General features: G+C 38.9%; 1 protein-coding gene across 1 annotated transcript in view; it reads right to left on the reverse strand.

Annotated features, from left to right (window-relative positions):
- Positions 1-17,525, reverse strand: part of LOC121048606 — a 95,787-nt gene that overhangs the window by 43,262 nt on the left and 35,000 nt on the right. Inside the window, exon 4 of the mRNA XM_040505122.1 lies at positions 14,073-14,276. Within this exon, the coding sequence (XP_040361056.1) occupies positions 14,073-14,276 (204 nt within the window). The remainder of the gene's footprint in view (positions 1-14,072; positions 14,277-17,525) is intronic.

Consider the following 17,525-nt stretch of genomic DNA (forward strand, 5'->3'; position numbering starts at 1 on the left):
TTGGCTATCGATAGTACCATCGATAGTCGATTATCGAAGAACTGTCAATAGTAGTATCGAAAGTTGACTATCGATAGTACCATCGATAGTCGATTATCAAAGAACTGTCAATAGTAGTATCGAAAGTTGACTATCGATAGTACTATTGATAGTCGACTATCGAAGAACTGTCAGTAGTAGTATCAAAAGTTGACTATCGATAGTACTATCGATAGTCGATTATCGAAGAACGATAGTACCATCGATAGTGGATTATCGAAGAACTATCAATAGTAGTATCGAAAGTTGACTATCGATACTACTATTGATAGTCGATTATCAAAGAACTATCAATAGTAGTCTCGAAAGTTGACAATCGATAGTACTATCGATAGTCGATTATCGAAGAACTATCAATAGTAGTATCGAACGTTGACTATCGATAGTACTATCGATAGTCGATTATCGAAGAACTATCAATAGTAGTATCGAAAGTTGACTATCGATAGTACTATCGATAGTCGATTATCGAAGAACTATCAATAGTAGTATCGAAAGTTGACTATCGATAGTACTATTGATAGTCGATTATCGAAGAACTATCAATAGTAGTATCGAAAGTTGACTATCGATAGTACCATCGATAGTCGATTATCGAAGAACTGTCAATAGTGGTATCGAAAGTTGACTATCGATTGTACTATCGATAGTCGATTATCGAAGAACTATCAATAGTGGTATCGAAAGTTGACTATCGATAGTACTATCGATAGTCGATTATCGAAGAACTATCAATAGTAGTATCGAAAGTTGACTATCGATAGTACTATCGATAGTCGATTATCGAAGAACTATCAATAGTATCGAAAGTTGACTATCGATAGTACTATCGATAGTCGATTATCGAAGAACTATCAATAGTAGTATCGAAAGTTGACTATCGATAGTACTATCGATAGTCGATTATCGAAGAACTATCAATAGTAGTATCGAAAGTTGACTAGCGATAGTACTATCGATAGTCGATTATCGAAGAACTATCAATAGTAGTATCGAAAGTTGACTATCGATAGTACTATCGATAGTCGATTATCGAAGAACTATCAATAGTAGTATCGAAAGTTGACTATCGATAGTACTATCGATAGTCGATTATCGAAGAATTATCAATAGTGGTATCGCAAGTTGACTATCGATAGTACTATCGATAGTCGATTATCGAAGAACTATCAATAGTGGTATCGAAAGTTGACTATCGATAGTACTATCGATAGTCGATTATCGAAGAACTATCAATAGTGGTATCGAAAGTTGACTATCGATAGCACCATCGATAGTCGATTATCGAAGAACTGTCAATAGTAGTATCGAAAGTTGACTATCGATAGTACTATCGATAGTCGATTATCGAAGAACTATCAATAGTGGTATCGAAAGTTGACTATCGATAGTACTATCGATAGTCGATTATCGAAGAACTGTCAATAGTAGTATCGAAAGTTGACTATCGATAGTACTATCGATAGTCGATTATCAAAGAACTGTAAATAGTAGTATCGAAAGTTGACTATCGATAGTACTATCGATAGTCGATTATCGAAGAACTGTAAATAGTAGGATCGAAAGTTGACTATCGATAGTACTATCGATAGTCGATTATCGAAGAACTGTCAATAGTAGTATCGCAAGTTGACTATTGATAGTACTATCGATAGTCGATTATCGAAGAACTGTCAATAGTAGTATCGAAAGTTGACTATCGATAGTACTATCGATAGTCGATTATCGAAGAACTGTCAATAGTAGTATCGAAAGTTGACTATCGATAGTACTATCGATAGTACTATCGATAGTAGTATCGATAGTACTATCGATAGTCAACTTTCGATACCACTATTGATAGTTCTTCGATAATCGACTATCGATAGTACTATCGATAGTCGATTATCGAAGAACTGTCAATAGTAGTATGGAAAGTTGACTATCGATAGTACGATCGATAGTCGATTATCGAAGAACTGTCAATAGTAGTATCGAAAGTTGACTATCGATAGCACTATCGATAGTCGATTATCGAAGAACTGTCACTAGTAGTATCGAAAGTTGACTATCGATAGTACTATCGATAGTCGAGAATCGAAGAACTGTCAATAGTAGTATCGAAAGTTGACTATCGATAGTACCATCGATAGTCGATTATCGAAGAACTGTCAATAGTAGTATCGAAAGTTGACTATCAATAGTACTATTGATAGTACTATCGATAGTAGTATCGATAGTACTATCGATAGTCAACTTTCGATACCACTATTGATAGTTCTTCGATAATCGACTATCGATAGTACTATCGATAGTCGATTATCGAAGAACTATCAATAGAAGTATCGAACGTTGACTATCGATAGTACTATCGATAGTCGATTATCGAAGAACTATCAACAGTAGTATCGAAAGTTGACTATCGATAGTACTATCGATAGTCGATTATCGAAGAACTATCAATAGTAGTATCGAAAGTTGACTATCGATAGTACTATCGATAGTCGATTATCGAAGAACTATCAATAGTAGTATCGAAAGTTGACTATCGATAGTACTATCGATAGTCGATTATCGAAGAACTATCAATAGTAGTATTGAAATTTGACTATCGATAGTACTATCGATAGTCGATTATCGAAGAACTATCAAGAGTAGTCTCGAAAGTTGACTATCGATAGTACCATCGATAGTCGATTATCGAAGAACTGTCAATAGTAGTATCGAAAGTTGACTATGGATTGTACTATCGATAGTCGATTATCGAAGAGCTATCAATAGTGGTATCGAAAGTTGACTATCGATAGTACTATCGATAGTCGATTATCGAAGAACTATCAATAGTAGTATCGAAGGTTGACTATAGTCGATTATCGAAGAACTATCAATAGTAGTATCGAAGGTTGACTATAGTCGATTATCGAAGAACTATCAATAGTAGTATCGAAAGTTGACTATCGACAGTACCATCGATAGTCGATTATCGAAGAACTCTCAGTAGTATCGAAAGTTGGCTATCGATAGTACCATCGATAGTCGATTATCGAAGAACTGTCAATAGTAGTATCGAAAGTTGGCTATCGATAGTACTATCGATAGTCGATTATCGAAGAACTGTCAATAGTAGTATCGAAAGTTGGCTATCGATAGTACTATCGATAGTCGATTATCGAAGAACTATCAATAGTAGTATCGAAAGTTGACTATCGATAGTACTATCGATAGTCGATTATCGAAGAACTATCAATAGTAGTATCGAAAGTTGACTATCCATAGTACTATCGATAGTCGATTATCGAAGAACTATCAATAGTGGTATCGCAAGTTGACTATCGATAGTACTATCGATAGTCGATTATCGAAGAATTATCAATAGTGGTATCGCAAGTTGACTATCGATAGTACTATCGATAGTCGATTATCGAAGAACTATCAATAGTGGTATCGAAAGTTGACTATCGATAGTACTATCGATAGTCGATTATCGAAGAACTATCAATAGTGGTATCGAAAGTTGACTATCGATAGTACCATCGATAGTCGATTATCGAAGAACTGTCAATAGTAGTATCGAAAGTTGACTATCGATAGTACTATCGATAGTCGATTATCGAAGAACTATCAATAGTGGTATCGAAAGTTGACTATCGATAGTACTATCGATAGTCGATTATCGAAGAACTGTCAATAGTAGTATCGAAAGTTGACTATCGATAGTACTATCGATAGTCGATTATCAAAGAACTGTCAATAGTAGTATCGAAAAATGACTATCGATAGTACTATCGATAGTCGATTATCAAAGAACTGTAAATAGTAGTATCGAAAGTTGACTATCGATAGTACTATCGATAGTCGATTATCGAAGAACTGTCAATAGTAGTATCGCAAGTTGACTATTGATAGTACTATCGATAGTCGATTATCGAAGAACTGTCAATAGTAGTATCGAAAGTTGACTATCGATAGTACTATCGATAGTCGATTATCGAAGAACTGTCAATAGTAGTATCGAAAGTTGACTATCGATAGTACTATCGATAGTACTATCGATAGTAGTATCGATAGTACTATCGATAGTCAACTTTCGATACCACTATTGATAGTTCTTCGATAATCGACTATCGATAGTAGTATCGATAGTCGATTATCGAAGAACTGTCAATAGTAGTATCGAAAGTTGACTATCGATAGTACGATCGATAGTCGATTATCGAAGAACTGTCAATAGTAGTATCGAAAGTTGACTATCGATAGCACTATCGATAGTCGATTATCGAAGAACTGTCACTAGTAGTATCGAAAGTTGACTATCGATAGTACTATCGATAGTCGAGTATCGAAGAACTGTCAATAGTAGTATCGAAAGTTGACTATCGATAGTACCATCGATAGTCGATTATCGAAGAACTGTCAATAGTAGTATCGAAAGTTGACTATCAATAGTACTATTGATAGTAGTATCGATAGTAGTATCGATAGTACTATCGATAGTCAACTTTCGATACCACTATTGATAGTTCTTCGATAATCGACTATCGATAGTACTATCGATAGTCGATTATCGAAGAACTATCAATAGAAGTATCGAACGTTGACTATCGATAGTACTATCGATAGTCGATTATCGAAGAACTATCAACAGTAGTATCGAAAGTTGACTATCGATAGTACTATCGATAGTCGATTATCGAAGAACTATCAATAGTAGTATCGAAAGTTGACTATCGATAGTACTATCGATAGTCGATTATCGAAGAACTATCAATAGTAGTATCGAAAGTTGACTATCGATAGTACTATCGATAGTCGATTATCGAAGAACTATCAATAGTAGTATCAAAATTTGACTATCGATAGTACTATCGATAGTCGATTATCGAAGAACTATCAATAGTAGTCTCGAAAGTTGACTATCGATAGTACCATCGATAGTCGATTATCGAAGAACTGTCAATAGTAGTATCGAAAGTTGACTATGGATTGTACTATCGATAGTCGATTATCGAAGAGCTATCAATAGTGGTATCGAAAGTTGACTATCGATAGTACTATCGATAGTCGATTATCGAAGAACTATCAATAGTAGTATCGAAGGTTGACTATAGTCGATTATCGAAGAACTATCAATAGTAGTATCGAAAGTTGACTATCGACAGTACCATCGATAGTCGATTATCGAAGAACTGTCAGTAGTATCGAAAGTTGGCGATCGATAGTACCATCGATAGTCGATTATCGAAGAACTGTCAATAGTAGTATCGAAAGTTGGCTATCGATAGTACCATCGATAGTCGATTATCGAAGAACTGTCAATAGTAGTATCGAAAGTTGACTATCGATAGTACCATCGATAGTCGATTATCGAAGAACTGTCAATAGTAGTATCGAAAGTTGACTATCGATAGTACCATCGATAGTCGATTATCGAAGAACTGTCAATAGTAGTATCGAAAGTTGACTATCAATAGTACTATTGATAGTACTATCGATAGTAGTATCGATAGTACTATCGATAGTCAACTTTCGATACCACTATTGATAGTTCTTCGATAATCGACTATCGATAGTACTATCGATAGTCGATTATCGAAGAACTATCAATAGAAGTATCGAACGTTGACTATCGATAGTACTATCGATAGTCGATTATCGAAGAACTATCAACAGTAGTATCGAAAGTTGACTATCGATAGTACTATCGATAGTCGATTATCGAAGAACTATCAATAGTAGTATCGAAAGTTGACTATCGATAGTACTATCGATAGTCGATTATCGAAGAACTATCAATAGTAGTATCGAAAGTTGACTATCGATAGTACTATCGATAGTCGATTATCGAAGAACTATCAATAGTAGTATCGAAATTTGACTATCGATAGTACTATCGATAGTCGATTATCGAAGAACTATCAATAGTAGTCTCGAAAGTTGACTATCGATAGTACCATCGATAGTCGATTATCGAAGAACTGTCAATAGTAGTATCGAAAGTTGACTATGGATTGTACTATCGATAGTCGATTATCGAAGAGCTATCAATAGTGGTATCGAAAGTTGACTATCGATAGTACTATCGATAGTCGATTATCGAAGAACTATCAATAGTAGTATCGAAGGTTGACTATAGTCGATTATCGAAGAACTATCAATAGTAGTATCGAAAGTTGACTATCGACAGTACCATCGATAGTCGATTATCGAAGAACTGTCAGTAGTATCGAAAGTTGGCTATCGATAGTACCATCGATAGTCGATTATCGAAGAACTGTCAATAGTAGTATCGAAAGTTGGCTATCGATTGTACTATCGATAGTCGATTATCGAAGAACTATCAATAGTAGTATCGAAAGTTGACTATCGATAGTACTATCGATAGTCGATTATCGAAGAACTATCAATAGTAGTATCGAAAGTTGACTATCCATAGTACTATCGATAGTCGATTATCGAAGAACTATCAATAGTGGTATCGCAAGTTGACTATCGATAGTACTATCGATAGTCGATTATCGAAGAATTATCAATAGTGGTATCGCAAGTTGACTATCGATAGTACTATCGATAGTCGATTATCGAAGAACTATCAATAGTGGTATCGAAAGTTGACTATCGATAGTACTATCGATAGTCGATTATCGAAGAACTATCAATAGTGGTATCGAAAGTTGACTATCGATAGTACCATCGATAGTCGATTATCGAAGAACTGTCAATAGTAGTATCGAAAGTTGACTATCGATAGTACTATCGATAGTCGATTATCGAAGAACTATCAATAGTGGTATCGAAAGTTGACTATCGATAGTACTATCGATAGTCGATTATCGAAGAACTGTCAATAGTAGTATCGAAAGTTGACTATCGATAGTACTATCGATAGTCGATTATCAAAGAACTGTCAATAGTAGTATCGAAAGTTGACTATCGATAGTACTATCGATAGTCGATTATCAAAGAACTGTAAATAGTAGTATCGAAAGTTGACTATCGATAGTACTATCGATAGTCGATTATCGAAGAACTGTCAATAGTAGTATCGCAAGTTGACTATTGATAGTACTATCGATAGTCGATTATCGAAGAACTGTCAATAGTAGTATCGAAAGTTGACTATCGATAGTACTATCGATAGTCGATTATCGAAGAACTATCAATAGTGGTATCGAAAGTTGACTATCGATAGTACTATCGATAGTCGATTATCGAAGAACTGTCAATAGTAGTATCGAAAGTTGACTATCGATAGTACTATCGATAGTCGATTATAAAGAACTGTAAATAGTAGTATCGAAAGTTGACTATCGATAGTACTATCGATAGTCGATTATCGAAGAACTGTAAATAGTAGTATCGAAAGTTGACTATCGATAGTACTATCGATAGTCGATTATCGAAGAACTGTCAATAGTAGTATCGCAAGTTGACTATTGATAGTACTATCGATAGTCGATTATCGAAGAACTGTCAATAGTAGTATCGAAAGTTGACTATCGATAGTACTATCGATGGTCAATTATCGAAGAACTGTCAATAGTAGTATCGAAAGTTGACTATCGATAGTACTATCGATAGTACTATCGATAGTAGTATCGATAGTACCATCGATAGTCAACTTTCGATACCACTATTGATAGTTCTTCGATAATCGACTATCGATAGTACTATCGATAGTCGATTATCGAAGAACTATCAATAGTGGTATCGAAAGTTGACTATCGATAGTACTATCGATAGTCGATTATCGAAGAACTATCAATAGTGGTATCGAAAGTTGACTATCGATAGTACTATCGATAGTCGATTATCGAAGAACTATCAATAGTAGTATCGAAAGTTGACTATCGATAGTACTATTGATAGTCGATTATCGAAGAACTATCAATAGTAGTATCGAAAGTTGACTATCGATAGTACTATCGATAGTCGATTATCGAAGAACTGTCAATAGTAGTATCGAAAGTTGACTATCGATAGTACTATCGATAGTCGATTATCGAAGAACTATCAATAGTAGTATCGAAAGTTGACTATCGATAGTACTATCGATAGTCGATTATCGAAGAACTATTAATAGTAGTATCGAAAGTTGACTATCGATAGTACTATCGATAGTCGATTATCGAAGAACTATCATAGTAGTCTCGAAAGTTGACTATCGATAGTACTATCGATAGTCGATTATCGAAGAACTATCAATAGTAGTCTCGAAAGTTGACTATCGATAGTACTATCGATAGTCGATTATCGAAGAACTATCAATAGTAGTATCGAACGTTGACTATCGATAGTACTATCGATAGTCGATTATCGAAGAACTATCAATAGTAGTATCGAAAGTTGACTATCGATAGTACTATCGATAGTCGATTATCGAAGAACTATCAATAGTAGTATCGAAAGTTGACTATCGATAGTACCATCGATAGTCGATTATCGAAGAACTGTCAATAGTAGTATCGAAAGTTGACTATCGATAGTACTATCGATAGTCGATTATCGAAGAACTGTCAATAGTAGTATCGAAAGTTGACTATCGATAGTACTATCGATAGTCGATTATCGAAGAACTATCAATGGTGGTATCGAAAGTTGACTATCGATAGTACTATCGATAGTCGATTATCGAAGAACTATCAATAGTGGTATCGAAAGTTGACTATTGATAGTACTATCGATAGTCGATTATCGAAGAACTATCAATAGTAGTATCGAAAGTTGACTATCGATAGTACTATCCATAGTCGATTATCGAAGAACTATCAATAGTAGTATCGAAAGTTGACTCGATAGTACTATCGATAGTCGATTATCGAAGAACTATCAATAGTAGTATCGAAAGTTGACTATCGATAGTACTATCGATTGTCGATTATCGAAGAACTATCAATAGTAGTATCGAATGTTGACTATCGATAGTACTATCGATAGTCGATTATCGAAGAACTATCAATAGTAGTATCGAGAGTTGACTATCGATAGTACTATCGATAGTCGATTATCGAAGAATTATCAATAGTGGTATCGAAAGTTGACTATCGATAGTACTATCGGTAGTCGATTATCGAAGAACTATCAATAGTGGTATCGAAAGTTGACTATCGATTGTACTATCGATAGTCGATTATCGAAGAACTATCAATAGTAGTATCGAAAGTTGACTATCGATAGTTCTGCGACACTATCGATAGTTTTTCCAAAACTATCGATAGTATCGATAGTCACTTTGTCGATAGTTTTGCATCACTAATGTGGCAACATTGCACAACTCTATTCTTGCCCACTAAAACGTAGAAGCATGACTGTTCACACACTACAAGACGGGGTAAGAACAATGTTACGCAATTTGGGCGATGGGTTTCAGCTGCATGGTATAATCGCTGTTGGGGAACGCCACAGAACAGCACACGACAAAACAGCACGCGACATAACAGCACGGTCAAAACAGCACGCATTAAAACAGCACGTGTCAAAACAGCACAGCGACAGAAGTTCATGTGCCAAAATAGCACAGCGTCAAAACAGCATGTACTTAAGTGCTTGATGGTTTTCAGTGTTGTTATATCTTGTTACTTATAATATAGAGCCTTCCCACCTCATGCCAATGGAATTGAATCCCTTGCAGTTTTCTCGCGATTGATTCTTAATTTGATGAGGCTGGAAGTGGCAGATTTTATCTTTATTGTTTGCATCACGGGGGCTGCTATATATTTTTTCATGTTTGGCAGATCGCTGATGCTTCCCTCCATTGCCTAATGCAAAATAATAAAATAGCGTATTAATGTTCAGTACTTTTTTACGCACGGGACAGTGCAACTTTTATTCAACGTTTATTAGTTTTATTTTAAGCCACATTAGAGATATCGTGAATATAATCAACATAGACCACTTGAATATTTTGTTTCAGTGGGAGGTATTCAGCGCATGTTAAAATTCGCTCCTTTAGTAGAGATTAATATCACATAATATCTTGAGACTTAAATGAAATCGTTGTCCAAGGCAAGCGTGCTCTTTTTTTAATGAAAACTACGATTAAATAAAAATTGTTGAATGTAAAATGTAAATATGAAACATAAAAACAATAAAACCGTACCCTTTGCACCACCAAGCTGTCCCCACTTCCATGAGTTGCAGCTGATCTTCGACACTCAGAGATGCAACACCTCGCGATAGTACGCGATTGGGAATTATCCGTGCAACAGAGCGACAGCCACTCATCGACACCACTTCTGGGCTGTCGCTTTTCCAACTCCAGGTAAGAGACACGTAAAACAAGAGCGCATGTCAAATAAACCGTTTTTAGATTTCTCTTTTCTTTCGTCCGTTGTGATGTTCATTCTTTCTTTCAGTTGCGGTCGGCTAATTGAACGCCGCATTTGTATGGTTATAAATAGGGTTCCTTCTTTTCGCTATATACCGATAATCACCGAAAAATACCCCCCAAAGGGTTTTTCTCTAAATTGTTAAAAACCGAAAGACACCGAATTGAAGCTCGCTTTGAAGGAGAAAAACACCGGAGTTTCACGGCAGGAAACTTTTTTAAATAACTTTTTTTTTTGTGTCTAACCCAAGCACCGACGGCATCGAACTGTCCGCGACCCTGCTTGTTCCTTCGGAGGTTGTTTCTGTGTGCTTTATTTAGTAATAAATAACGCATATAACGTCGTGAGTTTTAGAGCGCGTCAGATATACCTTTGCTCTTATCATATGAGCTACAACAAACCGCGATTTGTGAGTTTATCGGGGCTCCCCTATTGAAAATTCCATCAAGATACGTAATTTGGGACACTGACTGCCAGTCAGCAGCCTTGATGGAACGTGATGGACCATCAGACGTCATCTGATGGTCCATCAGATGACGTCTGACTGCCACAGCCAAGGGATTTTCATCAACAAGGGCAGCATTTATAGGAGTAAAGCTATACGCACTCATAAATATCGCCAAATGCCTCGATAAAACAAAATGTTCGAGAAAAAAAAGAAAAAAAAAAAAGCAGGACCACCGCGGATCGAACCCGCGACCGCTTGCGTACAAATCGGACACCTGAAACCCTATGCTACGCCATTGCTTAGAAAGCTCGATTTCACCATTTGTTTTATACGAGATGCTTCGGTTGCAAATGCAGTTAAGACTTCAGCATGTTATGCAAAGCACTCGTACATCACTCGCCGTACTTCAGTTACACTCACCTGCCATGTAGAGTACTTTCGCGCCATAGAACGATCCTTCTGTTCGCGCGTCTCCGGCCCAGTAGACCTGGTACACCTTGTCGTCTTCAACTACACCGCTAAAGTCCCTTACATCGTCGGAACTCACAACAGGCTGGGTCTTGTCGAGTAGAAATTCTACTTAAACATAAAACACTGTAGAGCCCGGGCAGGATCGAAAGGTTGGAGCAAGCGGGAAAACAAAACGAGTCGAGAGCGATCGTTCATGAAAGCTCGGCGAAGCCTCTATGGGCGAAGCGAAGTGGCGTTTTCGGCGTTTCGGCGGGCTTCTGATCAAGGTTGTCGTTCGGCTGCGTGTCATATCTCTAACATCAGCGGTTTTACGGGCTCACGTCCCGAAATCGTTTCCTTGTGCATAGATTATTTTTCGTATTCATAGATTTGACGAAATAGTGGTATCCGAACGAACTTTACGTCCTTTGACCGTACGTCTGTCTGCACGTCAAAGCTTTTTGACGTACAGTCAGAGCCAATCGATGTACAATCAGAATCGCCACCAAGACATCTTGATGGCATTTCGCGGCGGCCGACTGCCACCAGGAAACCATCAGAAAGCCGACAAGTGGAGTCTGACTGGAGTTTGACTTTCGGTCAGAGCAACTTGTTGGCCAATCAGACATGTTTGACGTACAGTCAGGCACAGTCAGCGGTCCACTACAAAACATTGACTGCCAAACAGGGTTACATTGATGGATTTTTCCTTCGGGATATCATAAAAACCCTGATTTGTGGGACGATGTCTATTAGTGATATCACAAATAGACACCTAAAACACTGAATTCTGGCAAAAAATTAAACATAGCAAAATAACCCCCGAATGTGACGAAAAATAAGTACTGAAAATACAGAACCCTAGTTATAAACTAAAGCCAACGAATTAACAATCGATAGCTGGAAAACGACAAGAGATTAAACTCTATTGCATGGGGTGGAAAGGTTTTACATTATAGGTAATAGCATGTAACGACACCGAAAACCAGCAGGCACTTACTCACGTGCTGTTTTGACGCTGTGCTATTCTGGCACGTGCTCTACTGTCGCTGTGCTGTTTTGACGCCGTGCTGTTTTGACGCGTGCTGTTCTGTCGCTGTGCTCTTTTGACGCCGTTCTGTTTTGCCGCGTGCTGTTTTGTCGTGTGCTGTTCTGTCATGGTGCCTCGCTGTTACCCTCTGCTTCCGATCAGGATTTTTTAGTTGAGGTGAGCGGCGCACGATTCCCCGGATAACGTGATGGAACATTTTCACACCAAGACAGCATCAAGCGGCGAATGCTCGAATAACCATTCGCGTCCGGAACGGGAGCTGCACCACCACTCCTGGCTCCTCCGCAACTCATCTGAGACGCCGTGGCAACACGACGAAGTAGCGCAATCCTCTCTCTTTCGTACTGAAACCTTCGCTCAAGCTTTAGCCGCTGCGTGAGGAGGGCCTGTGCGTGTCGAGAATTAAAAAAGAAAGTCAATTGGGAATGGGATTAGAACATACTCAATTTGCGGCTTGATCAACGCTTTCAAATGTTAGAAATTGCACTTTTAGGTTTCACAGTGACCGGAACATTACTAGAAAGCTATGGAGGCGATGCGTGTTCAAAGCGAGGAATGCTGATTTCAGAGGTGCCGCTTTAAGTTTTGTTCGTATATGGTCAGCGAAGGCAACTGAGTAGATATTGAAGCTGTGCCTCAAAGTCAGAAGCTTCTGAGTTTCTGAGCTCGAAGGTGTCGGTTTTTATCCTTCCATTTGCAAGTGCATTCTAAGAAACTTTTTTGAGTTCACTTTCCTGTAGAGCACGCAGATAACCAATCATGGTAAACAAAAAGATCCATCGGTGGACTCTTAAGGAATGCGTTTGCATGACCCTTGGGAAACGCCAGATACGTCGGCCTTTAGGAAACGCTAACGCTGGCCCCTTCACTCTTCTGGTCTTTTTTGCTCCTTCAATATTTTGGTGCATCTTTTTTGCCCCTTTACGGGGTCAGCGTTAGTGTTTCTCAAAGGCGGGTGTGTGGGGCATTTCCCAAAGGTCATGCTAACGCATTCATTAAGAATCCACCAATGGATCTTTTTTGTAATGTTTTTCACCCCTTTTCTCTACTCTTACTTTCAGAGTACGTCGACGCCCTTGGATACGGTCATCCATATCACTCGTGGAGGCAACCGCATCCATCGTTTTAACTACACGCACAACTCACAGCCGAAGTACCGCTACTACGGAAACCCAATCAGCGAGGAACAACCAGCGACGGCAGAGCGCCGCGGCGCCTCTTACTTTCTGGGTCTACGATAGCTATAAGACGTTCCTTTAACGAAAACGAAAACGCTAGTTTTGACGAAAACCCGACAGGGTCTATCAGTTTGTCAGCGACAAAGAGAGGGAGAGTTTGACTTGGGCTGACCTCAGCGCTTCGAACCAATGGGAGCGTCGTACGTGTCACACCCTCCCCCGCATTCTCCCTGTCTCCCCGGCGCTGACAAACAAAAGACACTGGAGGTTTTTTTCGAAACCAGCCTTATAAAGCGAAAATATTAAAACAAAAATCTTAGCAAATGTCAAAGTCCAGATACGATTTAGTCAAAAACAAAGGATGATGTGCGCAGGGACATCGCGCATGGCATTTCCCTGCGCACATAAACGTTTTCAGATGGAATCGTATTCTGAGCTTCTTCATTCGCTGGGATCCTTCCATCTTAACCGCGCTTGACTGTCTTCGTGTTCTGCGGGAAATTGAACTCACAAGGTTCATTTTGGAGTGGGAGGCTGCCTAACGAGGATAATGTTGTCGATATAGTTTAACTGATGAACACTTGGAGGCTAGCTCGGCTCACCATGTTGTGAAGGCCGACGAGGTTCTCGACCATGTCGCGTATGTCCTGGTAGGTGATCACTTGCTTGTTAAGCTTGAGCAGACACTCCTGCGCGTGGAGGACCACTTCCTCTTGGCAGAAGTGGGACAGGGGGTCGCGAAGAACGGAAATTTTGCTCTCTCGCCGGATGAAGAACTCTAGCAGCACGGTGGCCGTCTTGGGAATCTGCAGAGTTGGACCGACTAAAGATCCGGATATATTCCATTCATACTCCGTTTGGGACAACAAACCCGACAGTGACAGGGTTAAAAACCAGTATACTGCTTTATAAAAATATACTAAATGATGGCTCTTATACCCTAGTTACACTGGGGCTCTTAACTGTCATTAAACAAACGACCGCTTTTGAGTTCCGGGCTGCATGTAAAAGACTGAAAAATAATTGTCCCCTGCGTCCGTTCCCACCGTCAGGCGCTGCAGACTTAAAGCCGATTGAATATAAATGAATTCGATCCTTAAATCAAAAGGGACATTTATGTAAAAAGCCAAGTGAAAACTAATCTATGGAAAAAATAAACCTGGGCGCCACGAAGAAAACAACCCAGGAAGAACCGGCAGGGAGAGGGCACCCCGCAGAGGCCGACACTAGCCCGACCCCGCAAAGGGCACTCAAGGGCGACACCAGTGAGCCGACGAGGGTCGAGGGCGTCCCTGCGCCGACAACTACCGACGTAGTGATTTTTGCTTTTTGCGTCCCAAGGACAGACCTCTGTCATAAACAAACGACAGCTGACTTAATCGCGATCGACTGGAGTTACACGGCAGCGCAAACTCTCTTTCAGCCGCTAACGATCATCGAGTTCAACTGAGCTGGCCTAGAGCTCCGTGTTTTCGGATAAATCCGAAAAACTCCGAAAAACACCCACCGGTAAAATTTTGGTCAATTCGGATTTATCCGATGGTCTCCGAATATTTATGTGTCAATGCCACCACCCCCACCCCCCCGGCAAAAAAAAAAAAAAAAAAAAAAAAAGTAAGACTTTTTTTTTTACAGTTTGATCAGCCAGAGCCAATGATACTGGGAAAATTCCACCATAATTATCCTTCAAATCTCGGACCGTTGTCAAAAGGGGTCTTGCCGCTTGTCTCTTCAAGGTTGATTCAGGGCAACAGGTTGTTCGTTGTGCATTCGGGGCACGGCAAAAGCCACTCTTTTGGTTTCCAGTTTGGGCCATGCGATTTGTGATTTAGAGAAGTGAAAGGGTATGTTTTAGTAACAGTGAAAGCTATGGACCATAGGGATTGTATAAAATTGGGAAGAGGGGCAGTTGAAACTCTATTACATCCTTAACCACTCTACCTCGCGCGGCCGCGGGCTTGGTTGATGGAATAGGGTGGGATGACTACGAGCCTCCTAGCGACTACCTCCGGGAGTTTATTGATTTTAAGGTATCGGCGTTTATCGAAGCGCCACTTGTGTGTGACTTTTGTCGTGGATAAATAAGTATTGTCAATGGCAATGGCACCAACGCCGAGTTCCATTGAAGATATTTCAATTGATACAAGCGCGTTTTATTTTTTATCGGGCATACGTTTACATTCGGTTATTATTTATTTATTTTTAATAGGAAACAAAGCGAAATTAAACACCGAATTTTGGAGAATTGGGAATAAAAAAATATAAGCTCCGAATCTTCGGCAAAAAACAAACACCGAAAAACACCCTCTGATTTTGACGAAAAATAAACTCCGAAAACACGAAGCTCTAGTTATACTCTATTTCACCTCATGATGTATTGCAGAAAAGGCTACAAGCGCGAGCTCCTTGCTCTGGAGCAGATCTCGGAGGCACTAGGTCTAGCGCATTAAGGCCACGGTCCCACTGAAAGTGGCAGTTTAGGTACTTTTTGGTAGGTCATTACTCATCTCCTTTTAAATACTGTTTTGTGAGATTGATGTCATTCGAAAGGCAATGCGATCCTCTTTCATTTGATATGTGTGTGCTGGTGTTTACTGCTCATGCGCATTTGTAGCGTTGCGAATATGATGGCGCGGACCCCGACTTGCTCTGCTAGTTCATGTTTTATGAACGATCCATTAAAGATAACATGGTTCCAATATAGCAGTTTTGTTAAGATGATGTCGGAGCAGAATGTAACGATACACTTTTTTTGTATTTGCACTACTTTGTTTTTTTCAACCCTCCAAATATTGCCCTAAAATTGACATATTTCAGCACAAATATTTTTTTAATGACAAGAGCTAGGACAATGAAATTAGCTACAGGTTTAGTGCTTATAATTGGTAATATGCATAAAAAAAATTTAATGTTGTGCAAAAATTTTTTTGTTTAGATATTTTACATCAAACGTAGCACTTTTTTGTGCTTCGAGTCATGGTACTTCAAATGCCGCTGAGGAAATAATTAAACTATGATAAAATCTTTTATAACATTTAGGACTACAATGGTTTCCCAAGAGGTGGACGATGGCTTTTTTTCATTTTCAAAGTCATAACGCTCCAGGAGCCCTTCAAACTTACCTGTTTTTGACGCATATCTTTTTTGGACATCAAACAGATTTATTGGCATCTAATAACATTTATTGTTTGGAATAGATATACATTGCGATGTATTAGATTCTCAGAATGATCTTGCTTTGGTTTTTTAATAGGTGTAGAGCTTAGCTAATTTTAAAAAACAATTAAAAACTGTTTGGGTGTTTTGTTGCGCTACCTGGCGGATGGCAGACAAACTGCTGATTTCTAATGTTCAAAAAATTTCCGAGGGCGGCGTTGGCGTCTCTGTCATCAACAATCTCCGTGTTTTTTTTACCTTCACATTTAAAAAAATATATTGGAAGATTTACTATCGATAAATGAATGGTTTAAGTACTGGGTCAGGTCAATAAATCTCAGACAAATAATTACACAAGCGTAGCGTGATATAATGTGTTCATTATTCGATATGATTGAAATCAATAAACAATAAAGACGAAGAGGAAAAGAATACACCCGAGTTCACTTCATGCCTAGAGTCACTAAATGAGCTCTAAAGTATTGTCACTCCGTTCCCCAAAATTGTTTTGGGCGCCGCCATTTTGGGTCTTGTTCAGAGCAAACGCCACTGCCTATCGTCATGATTCAAAAGTACGACTTCCTCAGCATTAGATGCGGTGCAAGGAAGCTGAGGCAATATTGCAATGCTCTGTCGCGGGTTGTTTAAACATTTGTAAGGGGCGGAAAGCGTTTCCTGTGATTTTAGATAAAGCTTCAGATAACTGGCAACCATGATTTCAAGCCACAATATGGCCAAATGTCGTTACTCTGAACCGTAGCTAATTTACTGGCACAAGCGGGAACAATGAGGAAGAGGCAGGTGTCAAAAGGTAGTGGCTTGTGGAATCCACGGGGCTTACGTCATGGCCCCTCCAGGTATTACAAGCCTCTTGAACAAGAGCATGAATAGTGTCATTA

This window comes from Ixodes scapularis, unplaced genomic scaffold (genome assembly GCF_016920785.2).
Source record: "Ixodes scapularis isolate PalLabHiFi unplaced genomic scaffold, ASM1692078v2 PGA_scaffold3__209_contigs__length_174095766, whole genome shotgun sequence".
NCBI classification, from domain to species: Eukaryota; Metazoa; Arthropoda; class Arachnida; order Ixodida; family Ixodidae; genus Ixodes; species Ixodes scapularis.